Source organism: Rhinolophus sinicus, chromosome 13 (assembly GCF_057876585.1).
Source record: "Rhinolophus sinicus isolate RSI-liver-muscle chromosome 13, RSI-T2T, whole genome shotgun sequence".
Lineage (NCBI taxonomy): Eukaryota > Metazoa > Chordata > Mammalia > Chiroptera > Rhinolophidae > Rhinolophus > Rhinolophus sinicus.
Window position 1 is genome coordinate 48,438,999 of NC_142513.1, and position 16,491 is coordinate 48,455,489.

Below are 16,491 nucleotides of genomic sequence, written 5' to 3' on the forward strand. Positions count from 1 at the left end.
CAACTGAACCTGGAGCTGAGCTGTGCCCTCCACAACTAAGACTGAAAGGACAACAACTTGAAGCTGAACGGCACCCTCCACAACTATGATTGAAAGGCCAACAACTTGACTTGGGGAAAGAAAAAAAGTCCTGGAAGTACACACTGTTCCCCAATAAAGTCCTGTTCCCCTCCCCCAATAAAACAAAAATCTTTAAAAAATAAAAAAAATAACTTACCTATTGAGACTAAGATCTGATACCACCCCCAGCAAAGTCCTATGAACAAGAGAAAGCTGTAAACTAATAAATAAATTCACGGTTTACTCATCTAAGAAAGTATCATTGACACCATCTTGCTCACACAGACAATAACTCCTTTATCAGACAAAAATTTGATTATCTAGACTCACATCTAGGTCCTGACCTTACTCTTTTATTAGGTTGGTGCAAAAGTAATTGCGGTTTTTGCAATTATTTTTAACCTTTTAAACCGCAATTATTTTTGCACCAACCTTAAGCTACTGCATGACGAATTCTGTCCCTTCCTAACCAGTTCCCTGTTTTAGAAAGCCTGCCTTAAGTTACGCCAGTCCAAATCCCAAAGCCACAGCTTCCTGTTTTTGCAACCCTCCGAAACCCTTCACGCTGGTGTTTCCCCTGCAGCAGTAGCTCTCACACTCTCTACGTTGCTTAATCACAGCTCTTTCTGGAAGTCTTTCTGGATAACAGACCAGCAACAAGGTGCTGGCCAAACCCAAGCAGCATTCCATGAAAACCTCATTAAATCCAGGGTGGGTAATATTTCCACAATTGTTTAAGTATCAGTCCGTGATCAATGTAACTACAATCCAGGTCATTTGAAAGTGGAAAATCAAAACAAACCATATTAGCAAAGGGCTTAGTATGTATTGTGATAAACTCTGAAAAGTCACAAGAAAGAGTAAGGTGACCACTTACCACTCCCCCTAAAAAAACCCCAAGACTTTCAGATACAGGAAAATATCAAGTAAGAAAATAAACTGAAAGAAAACACTCACATCACAAAGTAAAAATATTAACCATCATTAAAATTATTGAATAAAAAGAAAGACATACCTTGTCCTTGGGAAGGAAGACATATTATTAAAAACCAGTTCTCCCATAAATTAATTTATTAGAGTTGATGAAATTGCAGTCTAAACTGTAATTTCTTCCAACGAGAAAACACATGAGACAAGAGGCAGAAGAAGAGACACACAAATCCACAGAACAAAAATGGGGCCAGTCACAGATGAGATACAGCAGAGGGCAAGATGGTTTTACAGATAAATGGGCAATTACTGGTATCAAATCGCAAATAATGGCAAATAACTTGGCAACTTCAAGATTTCAAAATCAAAAAAATTTCTCATGATTTAAGAATTTGAATTAAAAAAAACACAAAATAAGTAGAAGTTAACATAGGTGAAGGGTTTTATGGATTCAGTATCAATCTTTCCAAAATGACATGAAACTCAGAAGCCATAGAAGCAAACATGGTTATACTTGGACATAGAACAATCATACACATTCTTATAACAAAAATGAAGTTTAAAAGTGTGTGAAAAATATCCGTAATGCTTGACAATCCAAAGCTAATTTTCCCAGTAATAAATAGGCTCTTCCAAATGAGGAAGAGAGTAAAACCTCCCCCAGCCCCCAAATTAGACATAAAGAGGAAATTAAAAAATACAGATGGCTAATAAACATGAAAAAATGATCAAACTCAAAAACAAAAGAAATACAATTTAAGACAATAGTTTGGGCTATCACATTGGCAAAGATTTTAAATATTTATAAAATCCATTATCTGTGAGGTTGTCGGAAAGCTGGCAATCTCATTTGTTGCCATTTGAGGATAAAGTTGTTACCACATTTTTAAGGAAATCTTGAAATCATTTTCAAAATTTGAAATGTGTATATTCTTAATCCCAGTATTTCAACTGCTAGGTAATTTATTATGATATAATGGACAAATGCAAAATTATTGATATGTGGGGAGGTTCACTGCACAGAAATTTGGTGCTAACATAAATATCTACGAGTGAGAAAAGCTTAAACCATTTAATTATATTCAATCTACAAAACAGTCATGCAGTCATTCAATAAATGACAAAGATGTGTTACTGAAATGGAAAAAAGGGCATAAAAATCTGTTAGGTGAAAAAGGTATTTTGTAGAATTGTGTACAATATGGCCCCACTTGCAGAACACCCCCAAAATAGTGTGTGTGTGCATGTGTGTGTATGTATCATCTACTTAAGAAATGCACACAACTCCCTTACCAAAGAAAAACCCTGGGGGATCGAATTGGGAGAAGGGAGGGCAGTTAATTTATATATTATATATTTAGGTGTGCTTCGAATTTTTGAAAAAAAAGTCATGTCGAGTTTCTTTTTAATATATCCTAGGTTTTAAATTTACCACCTGGCAAATGAAAAGTATAAATTTGTATTTATGGGAGCACTGAGAAATTCCATCATTTTGAGTTGCTTGTGCAATAATATTTCCTCTACTTAGGCTCCTGGGGAAACAGTCACCACGCCCAAATTAAAGTCTCATCGATGGTATGCCAACATGAGCATTTCTCAGTTAAGCATTTCTTATCTGCAGGAGGCGTCCGCCGCAAGCCGGGAAACACAGCAGTCTCCATGCAGAAGCAAGACAGAGCGTTGTTTGGGGGAAGCTGCTGGTAGAAGTAATGGCTCCCGTCACCAATCTGCCTCACCTCACGGCCGTCACCTGCAAGGACACAGCGTGGGACATTGGCAAAGGTGCAGAACACATTCTCTAGGGAGCCTGTGGGAGTGGTGAAATCCTCGTGCACATTCCTCACACGTTCCACGGCAAACCTACCCAGAGTACATAGGGTTAGTCCCCTTCAGAGCTGCGTCCGTGCTGTAGGGACTAAAACTTCTAAAATCGGAGGCCGAACATCCGTGCTACCTTTTCTTCTTTGCTGGACTAAAAGGGATGGACATCTCCAACTCGCTAAGATTTGTATCTGTCTCTTTCCCTCTGTGTTTGGCTTCTTAAAGTTCTAGGTCACTCATTCATATTTTAGACAAAACGACTTGTCTAACAGTTACCGAGAATCTACTGTATGTCACACATACAGCAGTTCTCTGGTTACACAATGGACCTAGCCAAGAAGGGGTTGTTCACGGGATGAGAAAAGGGAAGGAAACCTTCATAGTAACAGCGCATGTGCTGACTGAGACGTAGGAAAGCTATGAAGGTAGGTAAGAAAAGCTGTCACTCTCGACTTATGCAGTTAGAATGTAACCAAATGCCATCCATCCTCAGACAATGAAAATCTCCTTTTCTACCCGGACATGGTTGCTTTTAGAAAGCAGGGGCTTTTCTGATGAGACCTTACCTGCAGAGGGTGGCCCTCGGACAACAGGCAGGTGAGCTCTTTGAAAAGTCCCGTGACAGGGATTTATTGGTGTCATTCACTCCCAAGAGTTCCCAAGATGTCATCTCCTGAGAGGGATAAAATGAGAAACACCACTTGCGATGAAAAAGGTGATTCCGCTGGGTGCTGCTCAGTCATGGATGGGCACCCTTTCACGCTGACTTCTTCTGGAGGCCGCTTCCTACTGTCCCACAGCTCTGACTCTAGCTAGCTGCCTCCGCACGTCACATCCGCACATCACACCGTAGCTCTTCTCTCTTGCATTTCCAAGACCTACTGAACTGCCTGAATCCCACTGAAAGGTTGGTCCCTTTTTATGATTTATCTTTTTCTGCTCAGTTGGCCAGCTTATTTACAAAATCAGTCAAAATTATTTACTGGTAGAAATATTCTCCAAAAAACATTTTTGAGAACCTATTCTATGCCTGGCAATCTATAAAGTGCCTGTGCCACAAACATGAACTGGAACATGTGAGACCACAAGAAATTAAAAGTGCATGTGATAGTGGATGGGGGGAGGGGGGTTCACACAGTGTGAGGGATATAAATGATAAATGTCTAAGTTTTGCTTTGTCTTATGCACCTGAAACTAATTAAAAAAAAAAAAACCAAGTAAGTAAAAATCTAAAAAAAAAAAAAAAAAAAAAAGTGCATGTGATGAGTTGATCACCCAAATGAGCTGAGAAATAACGTAGTAAACGGTCTGATAGAGGGAGGTTCTGTTTGAGGAGGGGATTGTTGAGAAAATACTCCCATTTAGAAAGATGTGTTAAGACCCACAGCTGTAAGTCCTATTAGCCATCTAATTTCTTAGATGGGTTTTTCATGCTGTTTAGTGATAACCAAATGCCATCAAGCCTAAGAAGAGCAAGAAGATTTGCCAACCCCTAGCCATCCTCGGCCTTTTCCAATATAGATGCAGTCCCCTGCCCACGCAGTCATACCTGCAAGGATGTCCAGAAGACCACAGATAGGGATGGAGACCCACTGACTGAGAATTGTCTGGAGCTGACATTCAGCAGTGAAGGCAAAGCCATAGACGGTTTTCTTATAGGTTCTATCATCACCTGACAGGGATAAAAAAGGAAAGATAATATTTTAAGAAAAAAATACATGCAGGTATAAATATAAATACACCTGTATGTACCTATAAACTACACACAAACACACACGCATGTAATTTAATTTCACAATAAAACATTTTGAAATGTGGGGACCCTGTGCTGCACAGACTGGGAAGGGCAGGTGTCACTAAGTCTGTGTGTGTGTGACGTGTGCGTGTGTGTGTGTGTGACGTGCACAGCTGTCAAATATGCACTGATCTTCCTTCCCTCTGAGGTCCAACAGACACAGAGAGTGGCTGGCTGATAGTTATGTTAGCAAGATAGATTATTTCAGTTCTATCGAGGCTAAATTTTATAAAACATTTTTTTTTTACTGTTATGTACAGATCAATGGCTTCTCTATTACCACCTGGTGAAGTCTAAGGGAACCAGCTAACAATTCCATTGGCAAAAAAAGTGTTTCTAACTTATCAATTTTTACAAGACCATCGATAGAGAAAAATGTGCATGACAATGATATGGACATAGTTAGAAAAATTGGATGAAACTAAATTATTCTTTTTAAAAACCAATAGTCTAAAAGTCTCCCCAAAGCAATAATCTAGTGAAAGGTAGCTTCCTGTGCAATAATCAGAAGTGTCCCAACCATTCTTCGCCAAAAAGACATCCATCAATACAATAGTTCTGTCTATGAGATAGCATCTAATGTAAATCATTTTAAAACAACCTCAGTAGAACTCTGAAGTCTAGATGTGACAAAATGAAAAACACATTTAATTCAGAGTAGCCTCAAAAATGTACAGAATGATAGCTTCTCTGTGATTTTAGCTGATCTCAGAGATTGGGTAATCTCTGATTACCCCATGAAAAAAACGCGTCTCAAAGTGATGTCCTACTCTCTTTCTGAAGTCATCTTGAGAACACAACATCATAAATTTTATCAAATGTATTTACAGATTTTCTTCTGTTATCATGTCAACCATTAACATATCTTGAGGGGCGGACAGGTGGCTTAGTTGGTTAGAGTGTGAGCTCTGGACAACAGGGCTGCCAGTTTGATTCCCACATGGGCCAGTGAGCTGCGCCCTCCACAGCTAGAATGAAGTCAATGAGCTGCTGCTGAGCTCCCAGATGGCTCAGTTGGTCGGAGCTGGGCTCTCAACCACAAGGTTGCCAGTTTGACTCCCACAAGGGATGGTTGGCTGCGCCCCCTGCAACTGGACCTGGAGCTGAGCTGTACCTGTACCCTTCACAACTAAGATTGAAAGGAAAACAACTTGACTTGGATGGAGCTGATGAGTCCTGGGAAAAACACACTACTGCTCCCCAATAAAAAGTCCTGGAAATATACACTGTTCCCCAATAAAGTCCTGTTCCCCTTCCCCAATAAAATCTTTTTTTTTTTTTTTTTTTTAGAATTTGATCAAAATTTTAATGCAAAGAGAAAGGGGATCTTTATTTCTTTTTTTATTATTATTAAATTTATTGAGGTGATAATTGTTAGTAAAATTACATAGATTTCAGGTGTACAATTCTGTATTACATCATCTATAAATCCCATTGTGTGTTCATCACCCAGAGTCAGTTCTTCCATCACCATATATTCGATCCCCCTTACCTTCATCTCCCACCCCCCACCCCCCTTACCCTCTGGCAACCAGCAAACCATTGTCTGTGTCTATGAGTTTCTGTTTCTCATTTGTTTGTCTTGTCCATGTGATTTCACTGATATGTGGTATATAAACCAAAAGCAACAAAAGACCAATAAAATCTTTTTAAAAATATCTTGAAATACTAGATTTATGTTAAAGGTGTAAAATTTTAACTTTTACTTTAAGCAAAAAACCACACAACTATTAAAACGTGCATTTGTCTTCTGAATATAAACATTGATACAAGACTATTGTATATTTCATTTCTTGCTTTCTGACAAGTCAATAAACAAATTTAGAAATATTTATCATAATGTAGTAGGTTACAACTCTATTTTCAAACATATTTCCTCCAAAATATCTTACCGAAGATTTCAACAACAGGTATTTTAAAGATGTTATTTTTATAATATCTACGCAGTTCATCATATATTGGCATACATATAATAGCTCTGGATAACTAGTGTCCCATAGAATTTTGGTTCCTCCTGAGCAAAGGTTTGGGAATCTTAGTGGCTGGTGTAATGGCATATTGTCATGCACCCATAATTCTATCTGACAGTAAATTTGGTCCTGAAAACTCATGCTGGCAAACTTATGATGCAGACCTTGACTTAGTTTTCTGGAAATCCCAATAGAAGACAAGCAGCCATTTCCTTCAAGGGAAAGACATAGACACATTTCTCCGGAAAGTATTTAAAATCTAAGTTAAGATAATGTATTTACAGAAGAAAAAGTGCTTCGAAATGGGAAAAGAACACACGACCTCCTAAAACTCCTATCTCTGCAAAACCTGCTGCTACTGGGGTGGGGGGAATCTCAGCAAACGGTAGCAACCACTCTGGCTTACATCACACCTGGTCCTTACAGTTAAATGGCAGAAACACTGATTCATTTATACATAAACTATAGTGTTTCTTAACCTTTTCAATCACTTTCCAGGATAGCCTTCTGAGACACTGTCCCCTAGTTTTCACACACACACCCCTATTTTAATACCACAGCTGTATGTCTGCTTATGTACTGCACCTGTTTGGAGGCCCATAACCACTGTAATACTTAAGATTTCTTTTGCTTCCAAAGAACCGATTTTCACCCCAGAAGAATATCAACTACATTTGAGAAAAACAGCTAAATGGGTAAGGAGTGCACTGTGTGTCAAAGTGTTTGGGGCAGTTTCCCATTTCTTCTAATGCTTACACCCCACGGGACACATGGAAAGGCCTCGGGGACATTCTCTCAGGCACATACCTGCTTTGGGCCCAATATCATCTTCATTCCTGAAAAAGAAAGAACTATTCAAACTCTCAGTTCCCAATGTCTTTACGTTTTGAGCCAAGCACAGAAATGTCAAAAATCCTACAATCCACAGGAATGGAAACCATGGAGGAATCACCAGCAGGATAAAATAACAACCACTGGCTAGAAACACATCACTTGAATGAGTGGTATTATATTGTCAAGAGAAAAGCAATGAGAATCGAAGTATCACTGGTGTTTTGCTGAGCTTGAAGTACAACTCAGAATTATAAGCAAGGAAAACCTTGCTGTCACCCCCCCCCCCCGCCCGGAGAAAACCAATGAGACAACCAGAGTCCTTATGGAATCTACAGACTCAGTAGTGATGGCCCCTCTTTCACTCCAAATTTCAATGATTTATGTCTCCTCACTCTGTTTCTTGGTCAGTTTAACTAACAGCTTCTCAATTTCATTAATCTTTGCAGAAATCCAACTTTTGGTTGCATTGGTTTTTTTGTATAGTTATTTTGGGTTTTACTTCCATGTTATTAATTTTCGCCCAATTTTTTATTATTTACTTCCTTGTTCTTGATTTGGCTTTAATTGTCTCATTTACCCTTTTATTGTTTCCTAAGGTGGAAATTTAGCTTAGGTTATTTGATATAGTTCCTCTTTTCTGACACAGTAATTTAAAACCATAAATTTCCTTCTCAGCATGTCTTTAGCTCTAGCCCATTGAGTTCTAAATGTTTTCTGTTTCTTTTATGATTTTGTGTTTGACCTATTGGTTCTGTAAAGTATGTTAATTTTCAAATATTTGGCAATTTCCCAGATTAATGTTTGTTTTGATTTCTAATTTAATTTTCCTGTGGTCATAAAACATACTCTACATGATTTTAATCTTTTTAAAAATTCATTGGGTTCAGTTTTATGAATCAGTATACAATCTATGCTGGAGAATGTTCTGGGTGCGTTTGAAAATAATTTGTTTTCCGCTGTGGTTGTGTGGAGTGTTCTCTCTCTCTCTCCATATATATATGGTTAAGGTGGTTGATAAGGTTGCTCAAATATGCTATAACCACACTGATTCTGTCTAATTGGTCTATCAATTATTAAGAAGAAGTTACTGACGAGTCCAGTTATTATCAGAATTGCTTATGTATCCCTTCAATCATGTCAGTTTTTGCTTTATGTAATTTGAGACATCGTCATTAGATGATTATGCTCGTAATTGTTCTATATTCCAGATTAATTAAACCGTCCATCACGACATAATATCCTTCTTCATTTCTACTGATATTTTATCACAAAGTATTTTCTCTGAAGTCAGAATAGTCAATCCAGCTCTCTTTTGGGTATTCTTTGCATGCTGGAGTTTTTCCAAATTATTTACGTATTTTTCTCTAAAGTTTCTCTTTTATAAAGTGTATAGCTGTTTAATTTTTTAAATTGGATCTCTCAGTTTCTGACTTTTAAGTTCAATGCAATTGTCATATGGTTGGATTTATGTCTGCCATTTTTCTATCTGTTTTCTAGGTGTCTTGCATCTTTTTTATTCTTCTGTATGTTCTTAGCCTTGTTCTTTTGTATTAAATAGATTTTTTTAGTTATGCTGTGGTTCTTTGGTGGTTCTTTCAATCACTCAATATTTCTAAGTTATTTGCTTAGTACTGATCATAGAGTTTATGAAATGTACCCTAAATTATCGCAATCTACTTCAGATGAACACTAACTTTGTTATATGGCCTTTTATACCGTGTTTCCCCGAAAATAAGACCTAGACAAACCATTAGCTCTAGTGTGTCTTTTGGAGCAAAAATTAATATAAGACCCAGTTTTATATTATATCATATTTATTATATTATTATATTATCTTATATAAGACCCGGTCTTATATTATATAGCAAAATAAGACCGGGTCTTATATAATATAATAATATAATAAATAGAATAGAATATACAACTGGGTCTTATATTAATATTACATAGTAAAATAAGACGGGGTCTTATATTAATTTTTGCTCCAAAAGATGCATTAGAGCTGATTGTCCAGCTAGGTCTTATGTTTGGGGAAAGACGGTATGTCCTGAACTCAATTTCAAAGAAGTGACTCTGTCACTCATTTTCTCCAGATTTTCCACCGGACAAATTATTGAAGCCATCACTGTTCCAAGAATTTTTATAAAAGTGACTATGAGCCTGAGATAGGTGACAGACACTAAAGATTTCCTCACCACTGGACACCACCACAGTGGTAAATCATGGAGACCAGCAAACATAATCAGTGACCCAGCCCCACAGCTGACAAGCAGAGACAGGCTCTCACTGTCACTGGGGAGAATGTCAGTATTCTCAGGACAAAAGGCTTACCTTTGTTAAAAATTCACACAGGCCCTTGAGAAAGGGGGTAGAATTATTCCCAATACTTTGCTTCATGTCACATCTCAAGGAGAAGAAATAAACTCCTTCAGATAAAACCCAGTTTGGTCACGTCAACCTGTGGGAAGAGAATAAATATGTGACCAGATGTAAAGTAAGATGAGTCCATTTGTCAACCATACATAGGACAGGACGGTTCACTATGTACCTGCATGTAATACATACTAATTTATTACTCTACTGGGATGCAAATATCCAGGGGGAAAAAGTGCCTTGGATGATTCAGCAGATTATTAATGCCTCACACTGTTTGGATCAACGGACATGTTACAAAAGTACTCACATTCTAAATTACTTAATAAAATAATAAAATAACCTAGGTATACACATTTATTAAAATTGGGTATTACCTCTGGAGTGCATTGTTTTGATTTTTCACTGAGAAAGGACCTGGGGAAAGTGACAAAAACAGCATTTTGGTGGTGGGGGTGGAGTTGAGAATTTCAAGCAGCAAAATGTTCCTTTCAACATCACTTCCAATTTACAAAGCACGGGGAAATTAGGGAGTTGAGAAATGAAACTTTCCTTTTAGAGTATTTAGTAACAAGGTGTTATAAGGAATCAAGCAGAGTTACTCACTGGAGCATCTATATGACAGGAAAAATAAATGCTCAGTCCTTGGAACATGTTAGTTTAGTTATACACAACGGGGGTACCAAATAAATGCATACAAGTGGACACTTTGGTCAGCGTTGCTCACTCAGTAGTTCTCCATAATCAGAAGTGTCTGGACGCTGATGGTAACCACTTTCAGCACCTCTTGTAATTGCAGAAGTCAAACGTGACTTGTATTCATCTTTTGTTATCGGTATATATTGAGTATTACAATTTAATACAGTTTTCCTTTCTTAAAATGTATATATATATTTTTTAGCATTGTGTGTGTGTGTGTATTTTATTATTTGTGTGTGTGTGTGTGTGTATTTTATTATTTTTTTGCAAAATGAAAGTAGTTTATTGAGTAAAGATCTACTCCATAGGCAGAGTAGAGGTTGTCTCCAACAAGAGACAAGTAGAAATATTGTTTTCGAAAACATTGCTCTCGAAATGTCCTCAGCATACCCACCATAACTTAATTCATTATACCAAGGATCTCTCTTTCAAACACATTGTAAATCCACTGAGGTTATATAAAAATGGCCAAGGAAATTCACATAAAAATATGGGAATTTAATTATTTTACATCTAAATATGTTTAAAGCAGTATGTAGTTGAAGCCAATACTCATGTGTATATGAGGTTGTTCACTCAATTCATGAACAAAACAAAACAGAACAAAGAAGCAATAATTCAATCCTGGAGACTGATTGGCAAAAAAATTAAAATATATTGTGAAATCTTATTTCTCTGTCTTTGTCTTTCTCTGTCTGACTTATTTCACTCAGCACAATACCATGTAGGACCATCCATACTGTTGTAGATGGCAATATTTCATTCTTTTTTATGGTCCAGTAATATTCCATTGTATGAGGTGTGATAAAAAAAATATGGTGAATGTTTACATAAAAAAAGTTATTACAGAAAAAGATATATTGTCATTAATCCCCTCAAAATACTCCCCCTCACTTCAAACACACTTATCCCATCATTCCTGCCACTTTCTGAAGCAGTTCTGGAAGTCCTCTTTCGTGAGTGTCTTCAATTGTGCTGTTGTGGCTGCCTACATGTCCTGAATCATTTTGACTTTGGGGAAGAGCCAGAAGTCTCACGGTGCCAGATCCAATGAAAAAGGTGGATGAGGACACACTGTAATGTTTTTATTTGACTGAAATTGCCGTATACCAGAAACGATGTGTGACACGGAGTGTTGTCATGATGAAAGATGAAGACACTCATGAAAGAGGACTTCCAGAACTGCTTCAGAAAGTGGCAAGAACAATGGGATAAGTGTATTCTAAGCAAGGGGTGCATTTTGAGGGGGATTAATGGCAATGTGTCTTTTATCATAATACATATATTTTTTAATTTAAACATTCACTGTACTTTTGGATCACACCTTGTATATATGTACCACATTTTCTTTATCTATTCATCTATTGATGGATACTTGGGCTGCTTCCATATCTTGGCTATTTAAATGTCTAATCACTATGCTGTACACCTGAAACTAATATAATATTGTATGTCAACTGTAATTGAAAAATAAAAACATATTGTGAAAAAATATTGTGAAGATTCCATGTACAGTAACTAGTTTACAATTACCATATACTTAACACACTTAACAGAGAACAATAAAAATCCATAATCTCTTTGCATTTTGACCATCTAATAGCCCTCAAGAGACCGATCACCACTCAGAAGATTCCAGCAGCTCAGACAAATATGTGAAGGGCCCAAGTGTAGGCACAAGCATTTCTAACTTTTCAGTACTCATATACTAGTTCCCCAGGGTCTGTTTACTAAAAGTATATTCATGCTGCCAGTTAAGCACTCACAGAGTTGCAATCTCACCCTTAAATTGGGTATGTATAGACCACTGTACAATTCAGTTCCTCTAACACATGAAAGCAGCTTAACTTTCCAATTTGACAGTCCTTGCTGGTACCACACAAATGAAAACACTGCTCTCCTCCTGGGCGGACCTGTGCTTAGGATGGGTATCTGTGCTGGACCTCAGTTTCAAAGACGAGACTGTGTAACTCATTTTGTTCAGATTTTTTGACAAGATTAATTATTATAAGTATTACTGATACACACAAGTTTCTAAAACAGGATACTATTTGGCTCAGAAAGTGAAAGAAACACTCCAGAGTTTATCGCTCCAGGACATACTTATCCGCCCTGTTCAGTGATGGAGACCAGCCCCACATCAATGATGCATGTTCCATAGCTATTATACACGGTGTCATATGGTAATTAGAGTATTACAGCATCTTGAAAAGGAATGTCAGTATTTTAGGGACAAATGCATACTGACTTGAGAATTCCCACTGGCTCTTGAGGATGGATCTTTCCTTCATGCCATATCTCAAGGGTAAGGAGTAAGCCTTTTCATATAAAACCTGAGCTGTGTCCTTGTCAACCTGTGGGAATAGAGGAGAAATGTGGGAAGATGAAAAGTAAATGTGACCACACATCTGGTAAGAACAAGAATGGAGGGTTCAATAATGTACCTTCTTATTAAATAAGCTAATAGATTGCTTTTCTAGGATGTTTCTGATGTTACTACAATGATATAAATCACGTTGTTCTCTGGCCTCCATCAGAAAATACAGTCCGATATTTTCTGCTAGACAAATTAAATGTGCACCAGACTATCTTAGTTTGCTTAAATTTCCAGAAAAGTGTTGGCCTGGTGAGCAATCCAACCACAGCCACGCACATATATTTCTATAAAGTCAACCTCAGAATTTTTCATTCTCAAAGACGACCTGATAGGCTTGAGATAAGGAAATGACAGAAAGCCAAGATGGGAGAGTAAAAAGCAATCGCCTACAAGTCCCCCACAGCACTTAACCTGGGAATTTGCAGAGAATACACATGATTATGCCCCATTTGAGTCTAAACAGTGTGGTTACAGAGAGGCAGGCAGAACTCACACCGGTGTGAGAAGTATGGATATGTGACCTGGCAGGGGGTAGGAGTGGGCAGAGAAGAAGAGGTGGACGCCGAACCCTGTCACTCATCCCATCATCAAGTCATTCTGCCGAGGATGCGGTGGCATTTGGGCAAGCACACCCCTCAGGAGAAACACATTTCTCTCTGCCACACTGGGAGGAACGGCCCGGCCATCATCTCCATACCTGATTTCTATAGGAAGCATCAGCAGGAAGACTAGAAAACTGCAAAAATTCTGGAAATGAACAACTGAAGTCTCACAGAATCACCAGATTGTTAAGACCTCATAGTTTGAATTGACAGGCTTTATACAACATCAATTAAATTATTGATTATTTAAAATTTAATAAAAGAACCCAGGAAAAAATGCATAAAAAATGAGATGTCACCTTGACAGTACATCACTGTGTTTCTTCTCAGGTAAAGGAGCCAGGAGACATGACAAAACACAGCTCTTCTTTGGTGAGGCAGGAAGAACCCCGGGAAATTCCAATATTACTTCCAACCTACAAACCACAGGGGAAATCAAAGTGAGTTAAGAAAGAAAACCTTCCAAATGGAATGTTTATTAATTAGAGTTTATAAGGAATTAATTATATAGATCCACTGACCACCTATATGACAAGAAAAACTATATACTTGTTCCACGGAACAGAGGAGAGCAGTTAAGTCATCTATTCTGAGACCTGGCCTAAGTTTTTGCAAAGGAACCTCAGTGTCACTCATTAAAACTAAGCTCTCCCTTAAAACATGTATGAAACAGACTAAAAACGTATGAATATTAACCAATAAAATTCCAATCATTGGAAATGCAATAATTTCACAATTTAAAATATTGAATGCATAATATACTTGGATCCATCACTCAAATGTCTAGAAATTTTCTCTTTGGGTGACATGGAAATAAAAATACAAATTCTTGTGACTATGTTAATAAGCAACTTAAAATACACCTTAGACAGTTCTAGAAATAGAAACCACTCTTCAATTTCCAAATATTTCCTTTACCTAAAAAATAACTGGCAAGGGAAGACTCATAATATCTTTTGAACTGTCTAACTGACCTCAATAGACTGCTGCTCACTCATAAGGTTATAGCATCTAAAGAAACTGTGTGAGTGGCTCAAGGGTAGACAAAAATATATCTTGTTCAATTCACTACTCGTTTACTGGTCCCCCAGAGTCTGGTTACTATGAGTGTATGGATTTTTCCAGCCAAGCACTCAAAGAGTTGCCATGTCATCCTCAAATCAGCTATTCACAGATGTCTGTATAATTCATTTTCCTTAACCTATATAATCAGGTTAGCTTCCAGATAGCCCAGTCCTGGCTGGTACTACTACCTGACCAACTGAAAGTCCTCCATATTTCTTGCCTAGCATGATCCCCAAGCCAGACCTCAGCTCACAGAAGTGATTCTGTCATTCATTTTGTTCAGATTCCAACGACATCCATTTCTGAAGTCATCATCAATCCAGGCACATTTGGAAAAGGGACCTTGATCCTCAGATATGTGGCAGACACTGTGCACTCAAGATTCCATCACCCACAGATATTGTGACCCACATATTCAATCATGAAGACCAGCTACCACAGTCAATGACTCAGCCTCACGAGACTAACCCAGCCAGGGTTTCATTGTCACATGAGTGTTACAATGTCCTAAGATGAGTGTCAATATTTTGAGGCCAAAATACTTACTGGTGTTAGAATTCCTACTGGTTCTTGAGGATGATATGCTAGAATGGCTTCCAATACTTTCCTTCATGTCACCTTTCAAGAAAAAGGAATAAACTCTCTCATATGAAACCCAGTTATTGGTCCATGTAAATCTGTGGAAATAGAGTAAATATATGGAAAGATGAGATATATCCATGTCCATTTGTCAAAGGTGCACAAGACAGGAGGGTTTATGATGTACTTCCATACCAAATACACACATATTACTTGACTAGCATGTTTCTGAAGTTATTTAAAGGGAGAAAGCACAAAAATCTTGGAAATAAAGAAGACAAAATATTAGATGACTCACCAGATAATTAGTAGCTCACACTGTTTGGATTAACAGATACTTTGCAAAACCAATTACAAAAATTACTGAAAAGTATAACAAAAATAAGCCATAAAAGTTAATTTATTTAAATTTGGTTATTTCCTTTGGAGTGCATTGCTTTGTTCCATCCCAGAAAAGGAAAGAGGTAAAAGTGACAAAATCGTAACTTTTTTCCTACAGTGATGAGTATTCCATGTAATACCCAAATCACTCCCATTCTACAAAGTACAGAGGAAATTAAGGAAGTTGCGAAACAAAACCTTCTCAGTTGAATGCTTATTAACAAGAGGTAATAAGGAATTAACCATAGATATTCATTTGACTGTCTATATATATAACTAGAAAAAGTATGCTTGTGCCTTGGAAAAGGGTAGTACAGAAAATCAATTTTTCTAAGAGTTCGGTCTCAAAGTTGATCAAAAAGGCCCCCTGACCATTACTCACTAAAATTATAACTTCTCTTTAAACATACACCCATTGAAGGGATAGGAATATTAGCCAATGATATCCACATAAAATTCCAAGTATTGGAAATTTAATTATTTCATGGTAAAAATGTTTCATGGAGTATCTAATTTAATCCATCATCAAATATAGAGAAAATTTTCTCGAGTGACAGGAAAATTTTTTTTCTAGGCGGGGCGTAACGGGGGAAAATGTGTTCCAGTTTTTGTGATTTGGTCAGCAAGACAATTAAAATGTCCTTTAAGACATTTTGACAGGTAGAAACTACTTATCAACACCATGTTTCTTTTACTTAAGAGATATATCAGTAAACACTCATATCTTTTGCTTTGACCACTCATATCTTTTGCTTTGACCATCTAAATGACCTCAATAGACTTCTATTTTGAAGATACTGGCAACTGAAAAACGTGTGAGTGGCTCAAGGGTAGGCATGCCCATTTGTCACTGTTCTCTGCACTCATATGCTGGTTCCCCAGAGTCTGGTTACTATGAGTGTATGGAAACTGCCAGCCAAGTGCTCAAAGAGTTGCTGTGTCCTTCCTAGATTGGACGTTTATACTAGACTCTGTATAGCCCATTGGCCACAATGCGTGCCATCA

At 37.5% G+C, this 16,491-nt stretch overlaps 1 protein-coding gene and 1 pseudogene across 2 annotated transcripts in view; both read right to left on the minus strand.

Annotated features, from left to right (window-relative positions):
- Window positions 1-1,113: 1,113 nt before the first annotated feature.
- Window positions 1,114-16,491, minus strand: part of LOC109459061 (uncharacterized) — a 94,842-nt gene continuing 79,464 nt past the window's right edge. For both annotated transcript variants that reach the window (XR_016018246.1, XM_088789314.1), the window contains 8 exons: window positions 15,073-15,203; window positions 13,761-13,877; window positions 12,731-12,836; window positions 9,742-9,868; window positions 7,384-7,412; window positions 4,361-4,483; window positions 3,378-3,484; window positions 1,114-2,740 (listed from right to left, as the gene is read on the minus strand). Coding sequence is in view for 1 of the 2 variants with exons in the window: in XM_088789314.1 (XP_088645440.1) it covers window positions 2,737-2,740; window positions 3,378-3,484; window positions 4,361-4,483; window positions 7,384-7,410 (261 nt within the window). In the remaining variant the exon portion in view is untranslated. The remainder of the gene's footprint in view (window positions 2,741-3,377; window positions 3,485-4,360; window positions 4,484-7,383; window positions 7,413-9,741; window positions 9,869-12,730; window positions 12,837-13,760; window positions 13,878-15,072; window positions 15,204-16,491) is intronic.
- On the minus strand, window positions 14,766-14,847 carry LOC141568369 (small nucleolar RNA SNORD116; annotated as a pseudogene).